Here is a 15,273-nt window from a genome sequence, read left to right as displayed (position 1 = left end):
GTCCATAACATTACAGATATCCATGAATAAGTCGGTGCTTATTATATCATTTAAATACTATGGTAGAAACTCTAGAATTAAGATAGTATCTTGTAAGAGAGAAGAAATGATCTCAAATTACATCTAAAGGGAATTAAATTTTCTCCATGCCATTCTAATAGTTACCTATACATTTCTATTTCTCAAACAATTACAATTACTCCTGTGGTTGAAGCTTCCATCCATATCAAACCAATGTCTAAGGAAAACCTGTTCAATTATTTTAGAATATTTGTAGGTCTGTATATGTATATACATGCAAGAGTATAAGACAAGGCTACTGCTATAGTTTACAGAGGAAAATCCAGGCCGCTAGTGTTACCTCAATTCAAAGTCACTGAATTGACTGAAAACTCTAGCAGTTAATTATTTGGAACCCACTACACATGTTCTTAATGGTATAAATGAGGAAAGGTTTAAAGGATAAATCACAAATTCAGAACTAATCCGTAACGTACATTGAGTATATTATGGTACTGTAAAACAATCCACAATTTATAACAATGATTCTACAGGAGAAACACGTTCAGAAATAACTGCTAATGTCACAGATCTACGTGCCACTCTCACAGCCTCAGCAATGGGGCTAAAGCCTCCCCAGACTCCAGGCGTTGGCTCCGTAAATGGGGTGCAGGACACAGAGTTCCTAGAATGGGAAGGTTAATAATCTTGGGGCTGAAAGGCCTGTAATGAGTCTAAAACATAGTTTCTCTCGATGCTTTTTCACCCCCCAAGTGATCACCAGCACCCCGTCTTCTTCTCCCCTTCACTAGCTACTCAGTGAGAAGGAGGAAACTTGTTTCATTAAGGCAGTTGTTTTCTCTAGGAGGAAGGAGGCTTTTTCTCCTATCAAGAGATCACAGTAAACACCTACCACCCAGCAAACACAGTGCATCCAGCTTCACGACAACATGGACAAAGAAAACAGCCCCTGCACTCGAGAGAAGATTACAGTCTAGCAGGGAGGGGGAGAAATGTAAACAAATGTCTCCAATAGCGTCACGGGAGGCTAAGAAGGGATACCACTCCTCAAAGGAAAGAGTAATCGACAGTCAACTCCACTGCATGGGAGGAGGAGCAAGAGACAGGGCGTCTGTGGAAAAATTTCATAAAGGAGGTGACCTCAGTCACTCCTGAGAGGTGAGTTAGTATTTGCTAAATAAGCACAGAGCTGCGGAGAGCGGCATTCCAGGCTCTGTGTGTCGCTGCTCACAGCGACACACAGAGCCCGGCACCACCTGGCTCCCTGAGGACCTGATAAACCCTGGGAGGAAGGCTGGAAGACGAGGAGAAAGACACAGAAGACTAAGCAGAAGGGCAAGAGAATGAGGGGGAGACTGCTGGTTGACAAAAGACAAGACTAGCAACATAGACAGGGAAAAGGAAATGTAGACCCTTAAATGCCATGTGTTTAGGGCTTTAGCCTGCAGGCCAGTCTGCTGCAAATATGGGACATGAAATCAACTGAGAGGTTCAAGATGGCATTTTTAACACAATAAAAGATACTAGAAAACATCAGAATGCATCACATACGGTAAGGATGTTGCATTTGAATACACACACACACGATACTTGTTGACATGTAAAATCTGTCTGTCGTCAATACACACGTACACACACATGAATAATACATACACCTAATGCGATTTCAAATCTATTTCTTACGACGGGCCACGGCTGAAAAACTTTAAAAGGCACTGCTATCAACAAAGGCAGGTTCCCCACTAGAGCTCGTCACTCCCTCTTCTATGCTTCTACTGTATCAGCAAACAGATGTACTTGACTTGTCCGCTGCTTTACGCACTTCCTTCATTTTTTTTTTTTGTTTTTTTTTGTTTTTTTTTTTCTTCCTTCATTTTTAAATGCTGATGATCTCTACTCCATGAATCATCTATGCAAAAGACTGCTTCTCTTACGGATCTTTTTAACCACACGGTTGTTATGACACTTTACAATTTATTAAGACCCTGATCAGAGAGTGGGGGCAGGGAGGGGATTAAGATGAAAAGAAATCCCTGAGAATTTGTTAACTTTCAAAAAGATTTTGTGAAAAGAAGCTTCAACTTTAGTTTATAAATAATCTACGATCCATAAAGTTTTCATGACTCCACAACTTGAATTTTAAGTGTTTTTACTGGTTCTGTGTGTGCACCTGATTAATACTAATAAGGCACAGTTGAAAGCACAAAATACTTAAACTATAAAAAAAGCATATACCCGTAAATAAAGTTTCTTCTATCCCTGAACTGAATTATTTTGTTACTTATGGATATAACAGAATACATATAACGAAATATAAGGAGGAAACATACTTTTCATTTCATTTGGGGCTTTTGATTTACTGTGCTTATAAGATATGTTAAAGAAAAATGAAAAACAGACTTTGAAAGATAATGAAAGGCTCACTGAATTTGTCACCCCAAAACATGCTACTTTGGCATATTGATTATCTTGAGTTAAAGGCACTTGACAAACAACAGATGTAAGAAGGGCACTCTGACCCTTTTTATTCCTGAGAGCAGGAGATAAAACTCCCACGTGTGAGGTGCCCTCGCTCTACCAGGAGGAAAGAAGACATTCTTATCACCAGCGGAGGGAATGGAGACCAAGAGAAATCTGTGCAAACAAACCTTGCCTTGTCAGACTAACCCTTACCTTCCTAACCACTTCTCCACCATTTACCACACCTAGCCCAGACCCCTTTGTCTTATCAATTCTTCACGAAGGTATTGTTTCTTTGTCTAAAAGATATAAAAGCTTCCCACTCTGGTCACTTCTTCTATTCTTCATTCTCTTGTGAAGGCTGCTATGTACATGTAAAAATCTGATAAAAGTTGTATGCTTTCCTACTGTGAATGTGTCTTATGTCAATTTAATTTTCAGGCCCAGCCAGAGACCCAAAAGGGTACAGGAAAATTTTTCCTCCCCTACAACTTCAAATATATAAAAATAATTTGAGTTTTTTTTTTTAATTCTTTCTTTTTTTAGAACATGTACTGCATTGTAAGTACAAATAGGTACTTGTTAATAAGAGGAAAAACTAGAAACACTTTGTCTTTTCTTTCCTGAGGGTATCTTTAATTGGCCGCCGCTAACATGGCACATTATATATTATGCATTTAGGTTCCTGGGTTGTTTACAGTAACAGAATAGTTTTCTCTGTGAACGGACCTCATGAGAGATCCACCTTGTTTTTCTAAGGTTCCCAGAAGGATGGCAGTCATATGGCATTAGTTAACCATGTATCAGTAGAACATAAATTATTCATGAACACTGGCAGAGTCTAAAGTAAACAGAAATGACATCAACAAACTTAATTTAGTCAGAGGTTCTGTTTAACAGGAACATTTATTAGACTGAAAAGTGTTAAGCTCTCCCACAAAACAGGCCCTACAGTCCCCAGGAAGGCTGAAAAGACTCCAAGTCACTTTTCCCCCATACTTTCATTTTGTTATATTGTCTAGTCTATGTCTAAGCCTAAAAGGAAATAGATACCATGTATACAAAATTAAAGTATGCTTTTATGTTTTAAAAAGTACCATTACAACAAAAATCATAACAGACAGTTATGTTTAAGACTTAAATATCTTTATTTAATAGAAATATTTTTACTACAATCACATGATAATAAATTTAAGTAAATAAAAAGCTTTTTAAAAAATAACTAACAGCAGATGTAAGCTATTATATATAGAATGGATAAACAACAAGGTCCGGGCTTCCCTGGTGGTGTAGTGGTTAAGAATCCGCCTGCCAATGCAGGGGACATGGGTTGGATCCCTGGTCCGTGAAGATCCCAAATGCCACGGAGCAACTGAGCCTGTGCGCCACAACTACTGAGCCCACGCGCCACAACTACTGAGCCTGCTCTCTAGAGCCCGCGAGCCACAACTACTGAAGCCTGCGTGCCACAACTACTGAAGCCCGTGCACCTAGAGCCCATGCTCTGCAACAAGAGAAGCCACTGCAATGAGAAGCCCACGCACCGCAACGAAGAGTAGCCCCTGCTCGCCTCAACTAGAGAAAGCCCGTGCGCAGCAACGAAGACCCAACACAGCCAAAAATAAAATAAATAAAATAAATAAACTTTAAAATAAATAAATAAATAAGGTCCTATTGTATAGCACAGAGAACTATATTCAATATCCTGTGATAAACCATAATGGAAAAGAATATTTTTAAAAAGTGTGTTTATGTGTATACCTGAATCACTTTGCTGTACAGCAGAAATTAACACAACATTGTAAATCAACTATACTTCAATAAAAAATATTAAAAAAACAATTATCCGGGAGCTAAAGCAAAAAGCAAAATTTCATAACATAATCCCATTCACTTTTTATATTTTTACTTGGTAACGTGTTGAATACAGCACAGATATATTCATAACTTTAGTTATATGGCTTAAGGAATAAAAAATGTTATTGTTTATATTTTGTTATATAGCTATTTTTTCTTAAGAATATGCTAATGAAAGGCTCACTAAATTACTGTCTGATTTTACGACGGGACATCATTTTCCCCCTAGGGTATGCACTTCTGATTTAATCACACAACTCAGGAGAAAACTAGGATTCCCTGACCAGAAAACTGCTTTCCCCTATACTGTGCTAAAAAAATACCTACTTCATTGAAAAAGGGAGATACCTACAGACACAAATCAAATTTTGAAATCTTTCTGAGGAACTTCTTACCTTGCCTTTTTGGTTCAAGGGTTCAATCGTTAAGCTGTCAGGGCCAATATCCACGATATTGCCCATCTGAAATCCATCCGTAGGGTGCGGCGCCCAAACGGGCTTCCCGTCCTCCATTTCTGAAGGGAGCTTATCCACTATCTCCTGTTTCAAAGGAAAGAACAAAGCAACGTGAGTAACTCTGGACATGAAAAAAGATAACAATCTTTTTTTTCAGTTAACATGTAAATCGCGACTCTTAGAAACACACGAGCACCCCTGCACGGGTAATCCCCGCCCCCTGCCATCCCGCTGCACCCACCCCCCTGTACCGCCTGTTCAGAGGGACCAAGCAGAGGCTGCTCTGCCCGCCGGGAACACCTGCTTTGCCACCGTCTTCCTTCGGTGGCGACCGCAGTGAGAACCAGCTACACTCTGAGCAGCGCAGAAAGAGAGAGCAACGGTCACAGCTTTTACCTCTTGCCCACTGTAATCTACACTAGCGCTCCTTTTTACTGCCTGAAGTCTTCCAGATTGCACAATAAATTAAACAGTCATCCGAAGAAGAGATGTCATGGTGTGGAGTTAGCTAAGACTTGAACAGTAAGTCTATCTTAGACCTAAGGGATAAAAATGAGACACAGGAGAGGTTACTTCCTCTGGGAGACTTTCCCTGACAGGCTGAGACTACAGGCCCCACCCCTGTGCGCCCTAGAGGGATGCCCACAGAACCACTGAGCTCACTGCTTTGTCGTCTTCTTATTTCTTTTCTGCAGTAAAACTTACATACAGTGAAATGTACAAATTCTAAGGATACAGGTTGATGAGTTTCCACACGTGGACATACCCGTTCAACAAACACCCCAATCAACAGACAGAACCTTTCCATCTCACCAGAAAGTTCCCCTGTGCCTCCTTCTGGTCAATCCCTACCTCCACAAGCACCCACTGTTCAGCACGCATGCTTCTGTGTACGGTTTCTTTCATCCAACAGAATGTTCTGACGTTCGGCCAAGCTGCTGTGTACACTAACCCACTGAATCACATGCCACAGTTGTCTACCTGCTGTCCTGGACACGAACGTTTAGATTGTTTCCAGGTTTTGCCTAGTTTGAATTCCAGGCTAGTTTTTCAAGTATTCCTAGAAAGCTGCTTTCATGCTTGGCATTCTCAGACCTAACGTTTACAATTCTGTCTTTTGAGAGTATCCCAAAGGGTCCATAACATATAAAATATTTAATTTTAATGAGCTTGGATTCTGTGAGACTAACGTGTTATAATGAATCACCTAGTGAGTGATCCCAGACGTCCTAGTTTCAGCACCTCAGCGGGAACTTACTTTTCCTTACTTATCTACACTTGAAGAAGACGCATGTGCCGTAACTCGCCTCTTGTGTGGCGTTCTCAGATCTGGGATTTCCCACATGGGTGTTCCCACCAGGCCTAGTCTCTCACGGAAGACAAGGATGTCTGGTCTATAGTTCAATCTAAAAACTGCTAACTATTGGCAAGTCTGCAACGTGCTTGCTAGTTAATGTCTTCCGTGCCATGGCTACCTGATGGCTTCTGCTGTCCCCACGCAGTAAATGCGACTAGGTTTAAGTGCCATTCAGTGTTAAGAAGTTAACTGAGGGCTCTCCACAGAAGTGAATGAGTAACACTGCTTCAGATCTGCGTTGCCGCACCGTCACACACCTACATCCACACACCTTCCCTAAATAATCATATCTAGTCCCATGCTTTAAATGGAATCTATATGTAAGTGATGCCCAAATTGACTTCTCCAGCCTACACAGCACCACTGAGTTCCCAGGTGTTTAACTTGCATACTGGACACCTCCTCATGGAGATACCTAACAGATGTAACATTGTTATTATTATATTATTACTCTGTTCCACCACGTTCATTACATCACTAAAGGCACCAACAACATTCATTTCAAATCAAACCCAGAGTCATCCTCAATTCTTCCAGCTCCTTCCAAACCCCTATCACCCCCTCATCCTGTCGGCTCCACCTCCAATAGGGTATCTCAAATCCACCCACTTCTCTGGATCTGCTCTGCCTTCCTGGTCAAAACCAACATGGCCTTTTACCAGGACTCCTGTAACTAACTTAGCCACCTGTTCCTACTCTTGCCAGTATGCACAGATCACCAGAAATCCTACTGAAAGTAAGTCTGATCATGACATTCCTGTTGTATCAGGGCATGGCCTAGCCCTCATGTGTCACCAAGGCCCAGCACGGAGCAGGCAACCCAACCTTCACCGAGTGACTGAATGAACTGTGCACACAGTTTGGGAGGAGTAGAAGGAGATGCTATCCTAGAAAGACTTGCAAGGTCTTAAAACCTAGGCTTGAAATTAAGCTCCACCACTGTCTGACTAGCTCTTAAGTAAGTTACTTAATCTCTCTGATCAATATCTTTATCCTTACCCATACGTGACAATATCGCTTACCTTACAGAATTGCCATGAGGATTAAGTGACGTAAAGTTGAGATCCCCATTCTAACGGCACCCAACAGGTGCCAGTGACACCTCTTCCCTTACAGTCCCCCATATCCCTTGTTCGAAGCCGCCACTAAATTTCAAGTAAACGGTCTTGTGATAGTTCTCAATACAAAGGGAAATTATAGAATAGTCATGAGGGATCATTTAGGAATCATGAGGTATCTGAAAAAAAATCACAGGGAAGCAAAACCCACAAAGTCAAAAAAGAATGTCAAAATTTCCTTGAACTATTTAAATTGTTCTCCCGTTTTGAACCATTTGCTGCAGCTTCCCAGTTAAGATAACAGATTTAAAGCTACACATCCAACGCCGCTCCTTCCTCAAACCCCTAAACCTACAGTAAAAAGAGTCTTTAAGTTAAAGACATCAGCGCACAAGGAGGGGGAGAGCCCAAGAGGAGACGACAGCAATGCCATTCTGGAAGCTGGGAAGCGAGCGGCCGGTGTGCTAACTGACTTAGCAAACCTAAGAGCCAAACCCCAAATCTGGGATGGGGAAAGATAACCCAGTTACACCACCGAAGCAAGGGTGAAAAGAGGGGTCTAGCGTCAGGGAGGCTAGGGGAGAGCTGTTTGAGAAAAAGACTTCCTAACGCCAGCCGTGCACACGGCACACAGCTGGGCAAACGCCACCTCCCTCCCACCATCACCCCAAGAGAAGCCTAGAGGTTATTCTCTGAAGGAGACAGAGGGTCTCCGGAAAGAGAAACACCAGGGACGACTGAGGCTGTGCATACCGAAACTGCCACATGCTGACAAAACTCTCTTCCTGACCAAGCTTCAGTTAGGCGGCTCTGAGCCCTCTTCTTGACGAGGCCTCCGCTAGGCCTTTGAGTCTGTCCCCTCCTTGTCCGGCCGACAGAGGCCAGTTTTAGCAAGAATCCTGCTAAGCCGGTTTAGAGAAATCCTCTCACCCTTGATATCTTATCAAGTTCCTCATCCCCTACCTCTGACATATAAATCCTTAATCTGCCTTCAAAAAGAATCCCTTTAAGCCAGTTGAGCAAGAATCCCCGACCTGTGCTGTTTCCACTTCGTTTTTTTCATCCACTGACCCCTGCACTCTGCTCACTGGCTATAAATCCCCAGCTGTCTTTGCTGTATTCAAAGTGGAGCCCAATTGTTCTCCCTACTGTAATACCCCTTGTTATAGGCTGAGTGTATGTGTCTGCTATGGACTGAACTGTGTCCCCCCAAATATTCATATGTTGAAGCTGTCATCGCCCATGTGACTGTATTTGGAGACAGCAGGTAATCACGGCTAATGACATCATAAGGGTGGGGTCCTAACCCAATAGGATTGGTAGCCTTACCAAAAGAGGAAGAGAGACATCTCTCCACCTCAATGCACACACTATAGGGAAAGGCCGCGCAAGCGGCCCGCAGAACCCAGGACGAGAGTCCTCACCAGAATCCGACCACGCTGGCACCTGATGTCAGACTTCCAGCCCCCAGAACTGTGAGAAAATAAATGTCTGCTGTTTAAGCCACCCAGTCTATGGTATTTTATTATGGCAGCCCAAGCAGGCTAATACACTCCTACTGCAATAGTCATGAATAAAGTCGTCTTTGTCATTTTAACAAGTATCAGAATAATTTTTCTTTAAGAACGTAATAGCGGAAATGAAACATTCACTAGAAGGTACAGAAAATAAAGTTGAGACAATTTTTTTCAGAAAGCCAAGAAAAAAAAAAAAGAGCTAGAAAGTGGAGGGCAAAAAAGAAAAAGTAGAAGAAAAACAGATATAAAAATGAGACAAGTAAAAAGATTCAGCATCAAAATACCAGGAAAAACAGACACCCTGCTCCCTTCAAAACACAGAGGGGAGAAAGCTTTCCAATATCCAAAGAAAATTCACCAGAACTGAAAGGTATGATTTTCTAGAGTCTAGCCAAAATGCCAATTAAGTCCTCAACACAATAACTGGAAAAAGACAGACAAAAAGGACAACATGTCACATTTCAGAACACCAGAAATAGAAGATGTTGCACATTTTCAGAGAAATGAGAGAAAAAGGGGGGAAAAAACATGCGTCATATCCAAAGGATCATGAATCAAAATGGCTTCAGCAACACTGAAAGCAGGAAATCGATAAAGCAATGCCTTTAAAATTCTGAAGGAAAATGATCTCCAACCTAGAACTCGGTACTTAGGCAAATTACCAGTTCAAACTGGAGCAGTATGACCCCAGAAGAGCCACTGTGAGCACCATTATCAAACACACCCACTGCCTCTGGACCAGGCCAGTCTGGCCCAGATTCTGATCTGAACGTATCTTTCTGTAACTCTGAGTCGATGATGTCACTTGTACCTGGAGGAGCGGTGGACACTCACTCCCCCCTTCTATTAAATTAAAGATTATTTTCTACTGAGTGCAAGGGCTTTCACTAAAATAAAACCTCTTTTAAAATAAGGCTTCATTTAATTAGTTTTGGAATCCTAATTATATTTATAACATAAATTACCCTTCATTCATGAAGTCTGATTTATTCATTCCACAAAAGAAAATTCTTTTGACATATTACTATTAGTCCCCATAAAAGCATTCAGAAAACCCCTACAATCAATACTCATACCTATGAAGCATGTCTGCACAGGTAGAGCAGTTAAACAGGTGCTACTGTACTAGAAACCATAAACACATTAACAGCTGACTACATACGCACTGCAGGAATACCAAAGAAAAAATAAGCAGCACTGGGGCTGGCTAAGCAAATTTAAAATTCTTGAAATTCCTTAAGTTAATTCAGGAAGAGAGGGAACGCTCTATAATACGCTATCATCAACTGAAAATTATCTCATTTTTAGCACTTAATGGACAGCTGGTATTTTTAAAGTAAGCACTATCGCAATCGATAGAAACGCAATCTGTAGCCTGTCAGAGGTACTGCGCTAACTTTCATTTAGGCTTTGTTGTACCAGCTAAAGTTAATTTAGAATTGAGCTGAAAGAGCTGGCATAAGATACCAAAAAGGAAGGAAGAAGCATTAAACAGGGAAAGAAGAACCCTTATAAGACTGCCTTCCGCAGTCATTCATTCTGTAAACTATTATTTATTTGACCACCTAGTATATAACACATAGTGCTAGCTGCTAAAGATATAATGATAGGCCAAAAAAAAAAAAAATACACGGTCTGGCCTCATGGAGCCTTCCAACAGGGAAACAATCACTTGGAATAGAGCAGTAAACCAAACGGGCAAAAATCCCTGCCCTCCAGGATCTTAAATTCTAACTGGGGGTAAGGGAGCTGCGTAGATGTATCAAATTTGCCTTTTAACAGGACTACTCTTTCATCTGGCCAGGCCCCGGCCCGGCTGATCAAAAGAATGTTATGCGCACCTTTGGCGCACAAGCTTGAAACTGGCAACTTCTCTCACCTGTATCAGTGTACCCTGAAGGACACCAGCTTCCCTGGTGTCCAGACACTGTGAGAAAACTGGGCACCGGGTAACCGTTGGCCAGTGGCTGGTGCATTTTGTGTGTACCTAGCACAATCTGCCATTGAGCGTTTCAGTTCCCTAAGAACTTACTTGTACACCAAAATTCTCAAAAATATTTCAGCAGGTTTCCCTTTAGTCACTAAATTACCTTTTAAAAGGCCTTCCTAGAAAACACTTCCCAGTTTACCTTGTTCAGCTAGTAAATAAAGTACGGGAATTACTTAATTGCCATAATACGGTATTATACATTCACTGCAACACATTCATATTAAAATTGATGGTGAATGTCTTGATTTTATCAGCAATAAATATTCATTAACATCGGGGAGAAAATACCTACCGCTAAATGCAAACTCCTGACAAAGAAATAAAATAAGAAAACATCTAAAGATAAGTTCTAAAACTTGACTACCTGAATTCAATTAAGAAGTAATTTTTGGTATTCACTCACTTTTTCAATGTGTATTCACTGAGTACCTACTAAGTGCTAGCTACTGTTTTTTAGGCTTAGATATCGACAAGAAAATACAGAGCTCTAATGTTTTTTAGTGTAAGACAAAAAAGGAGCAATGTCTAGACCAGCTATGACATTCTTTCAGATTTCGGTAGTACTAGGTCCAGTTCATCACAGCGTAATGAGTGACCTAATCACAGCCTAGTGAGTGATCCTAATGAGTGACCGTTTTCACAAAGGTTATACAGTACTTCCAAATATAACTTCAGAAAGCCCAATGTATCCACTGGTGTTTCAAGCTAAGCCCATTACCACTTGACTCTTCGAAACAGCCTCAGAACACCAAGGTTAACTAGCTTAACTGGTATAGCTAAGATGAACTAGCTAACAAAAAAAGAGGATAAAAAATAAGGCAAATATTTTATTAATAAGTTTATTATACGGTTATTAAATATTTAAGATATTTTATAAGATGATCTGAAAACTGATACAATCAGACAAATTACTCCAAATACATATTATCTGAATTATGAGAATTGGTTATACGATTTTCTTATAGATTTTACAGAAAAGAAATCGTAACTATATTTAAGCTATAAACTCCTACATAAATTACTATCACAAAACAGATTTGAATTTAGGCATAATTCAAATAATACATGCAGACAACCTATACCAAGATAACCTGGCCACAGCTTAGATCATTCTAAAGAAAGTTCTGTATTATTCAGAGACTAAACATCCCAGTTTACTTCAGAAGCTCAAAATTTCTTTTACAGATGTTAAAATACCAGAATATAACAGCAAGATATTAATTTATGCCAGGTGATTTAAATTTTCCATATCCTGTGACTAATAATAAGATTTTATTTATCGTCCAATGATTACATCCAGACCTTCCCTGGATAATTAGTGCTAGATTTAAAAGTTACTTCTTAAAAGTTTGTTGGTCTTTCAAAAGAGGAGTTTGTAAAAGACTGAAGACTTCTTCATTTTCTCTACCAAGGGACGTTAGCCTCCCAATAAGTGGCTAATGAAAAGAGCAATCAAATTTCAAGAAACCACGTTGGTCTTCAAGCCAAAGAAAGGCCTTTTCTCTAGGACGACCCTGTCTGTGTAAAATGGCCCTACTCTGCTCAAACTGAAACATTCTGCAGCTTAAACTGCAGGCCCCAGTTCAATGTCACTCAAATTTGTCAGGAACCAAAGGTCTGTGTGTGATCAAAACCACAGTCTAGACTGTACACTATCTTCAATCAAGGTGATAAGAAGTCTAAACAATCCTTAGGCCTTTAAACACATCTGTGACATCTCTGGCATTTGAACTCTCCTAAAATGTCCCAAAACAGGAGTTGAGTATTTTCACCTTTGAGCAGCAGGGTCGTTTTAAGAGGTGGTCCCAAGTCCAATCCAATTCAGGCCACACAGTTCTCCTGAGGTAGGAACTCGTTAAACAAACCAACCAACAAACTTCTCAAATGCTATGATTAGGAGGAACAAACCAGGAGAGACACACAAATTAAAAAGGAAGGGTAGAAGGTGCTGCCCCACTGTCATTTCTATCATTCTTTCATAAATGAGCCAATATAATCCAGGATATTCAATGAAGTTCTCATGTAATGTATAAGACTAAGGTTTTGTTTTGTTTTTTTTTTAACTCTACTAACTTGGGTTGTGTGTGTGGGTGTGTGCACACACACGTATCACTCAAAACAGGAACTGAAGACACAGTGACTTTTCTTCTCACAGCTGGGATGGAGTTCACTCAAGTGGTCAAAGGAAACCACAGATTCACAACATTTCACAGACCTTCACTAAGTACGGGCGTCGCACTAAAACACTCGGACATGTTACCTCCGTTCATGTTTACAGCTCTGGGAGGCAGCTACCATCCCCGTTTTGAAAGTGACGTTTGGAAGTTTGGGGAAGTTGCCCAAATAGAGACGACTGAGAAATGAGTGTAGAGGCGAGATATGAATCCTGTGTGACCCCAAGTCCAAACTCATAATCACTGCACCGCACAGCTTTCCTTCGAGCTTCTTGTGCACACAGTGGTTTGTATTTGTCACCAGATCTGGAAAAACCGCCAGCTGTATAATACTCTGCTGTCCTAACCTATGTTTTAGTGGCATAAGAAATAAATGAAGGTTAAAAGATATGTAAAGGCTTTATGAAAACCCTCTTGCCCCTTCTTTCATAAACATTAAAATGTTTATTATTTCTTATTTGTAAAGTCTTAACTTGGATTTAAATTCTTTCATGGGTAGATTACAGGGAAGCACAAACTAGAACTTTTTGGCTTGGGCGCTCTGTGCTGCAAGGTAAACATGATGATACTTCGGGGGTAATTTTGTCTTCCAGTTAATACTGCATTTAAATGACCAGCTGAGAATCAGGGATAATGAAAGGGAACTGGAGGCTGTTGCTGGAATTTTTCACTTTATTGGTGCAGTTATGAAATATTTTTGTATTGTTGTTTCTTTCTGAACTGACCCATCAAGAAAAATATGCAGTAAGAATGTTCAGATATTCTACAAAATGAGAAGCAAACTGTCTTTTCAAATTTAATTTATTTAACCCCACTCTACAACGTGTTTTGATGACAGTGTCGACCAAACTATCTGTATCTACCAAACTGTCTACCAAACTATCTGTAAAAATTCAAATTTTCTCACTTTTTAAAATAACCAAATACTCCTCGAGCTTTCATCACCACATCAACTTACCAATCTGTCTGTGTGTCCATATATTCTGCTTTCCTGTTTACTACTGAGGCCAAACGAGCCTTCCTCATACCTAAGGCCAATCCTTCTATGTTCCCACCAGATCCCACGCCCTCCGGCCACGCAAAGGCAGCGCTTCGGCAACGTCTATCTCTGCTTCTCCCTCTTCCTCCCTCCCTCTCCTCGCCCACTTCCCCTCTTCACTAGTGGACTACTTTCCCATTCACTATCTACGCTCACTGCCTGTTTCCTCCCTTCTCATCCTCTCTTGAACCCAGGCCTACGGCACCTGCATCCCCACCCTTCAGGGTCTCCGGCGACCGCCTCCCCACTGCTAGGTCACGTGAGCAGGTCTCAGTCTCCGTGTTCCTCAAGTAAGCGGGTCAGCTGACAGAGCTGAGGCCTCTGCCCTGAAGCAGCTCCTTCACAGGCCTCAGGCTCCCTCACTCCTCCGGTTTGCAACCCTGGGTTGCGTCAGCTCCTCTGGCTGGATTCTCCTTATCTCATCAGAAACCCCTGGGGAGTCAATCAATCCGTGGGCCTTCTCTCCGCCTACCCTCACCGCCCGCCTAGGCTTGTCGCATCTAGTCCTATTGCCCACACGCTGATACCGCCCAGGTTTCTAGCTCAGCTGACTCCTCCCCCCCGCGCTCCAGGCGCCTCGAGCTCAGGGCCGCCTCCACTCCGCGCTTCGGGAGACGGCGGCCTCCACGCCCCCCTTTCAGTGCCTGCCTCGCTTGGCCCTCCTCTTGTCACCAAATGACCATGTCATCCTCACGCTTGTACGTGCCGAAACCTGTGAGGTCACCCTCAGCTCTCCTCTCCCTCTCCCGTTCTGCATCCAACGCTTCAGCGAATCCTCCTGGCACCATCTTCGAGTTCTATCCAGAACCTGAATAGGGTCTGACCAGGGCACCCAACCCTCGGCCGCGTCGCCCCTCACTAAGATCCCCGCAGTAACTTCTGGCTGCTCGCCCTTCCTCCGCCTCGGCCCACACAGAGTCAGGGCTGGTACAGCAGTCAATCTGACCCTTTTATAACCTAAGCCATTGCCAATCTCGGCTCCACTCTCTCCGAATTCCGCCCTCCTCACTCACGTAAAAGCCCAAGTCTTCCCGGTGGCCCACAGACCCTTCCCAGACGCTCTCCCCTGCCCAAGCCCTCTGACGCCGCCCCACCAGTGCCCCCTCGCTTTACTTCCTTCGCGATGGTCTCCGTGCTGTTCTTTAAACACCCTAGGCACGCCTGTGTTTCAGGCCTCTGGTATTTACTGATGCAATCCCTCTGCCTGAAAGACAGTTTTCTCCGTACCTTCTTCGGGACTTGGCTTCACTGTCACCTTCTCAGGGAGGCTTCCTTCATCATCTTCCTGAAGACAGAAACCCCGCCCATCCCCCCGAAACCAGCACAACTTAATGCTCTCCCCAAC

General features: G+C 42.2%; 1 protein-coding gene across 11 annotated transcripts in view; it reads right to left on the bottom strand.

Annotated features, from left to right (window-relative positions):
* Positions 1-15,273, bottom strand: part of MYO6 (myosin VI) — a 137,491-nt gene that overhangs the window by 79,446 nt on the left and 42,772 nt on the right. For all 11 annotated transcript variants that reach the window (XM_082405035.1, XM_082405034.1, XM_082405033.1 and 8 more), the window contains one exon: positions 4,734-4,877. In XM_082405035.1, coding sequence (XP_082261161.1) covers positions 4,734-4,877 — 144 coding nt within the window. The remainder of the gene's footprint in view (positions 1-4,733; positions 4,878-15,273) is intronic.

Source organism: Balaenoptera borealis (assembly GCF_965194805.1).
Source record: "Balaenoptera borealis genome assembly, chromosome: 9".
Lineage (NCBI taxonomy): Eukaryota > Metazoa > Chordata > Mammalia > Artiodactyla > Balaenopteridae > Balaenoptera > Balaenoptera borealis.
Note: the sequence above shows the minus strand (reverse complement) of the source record. Positions and strands in the feature narration are given on the sequence as shown.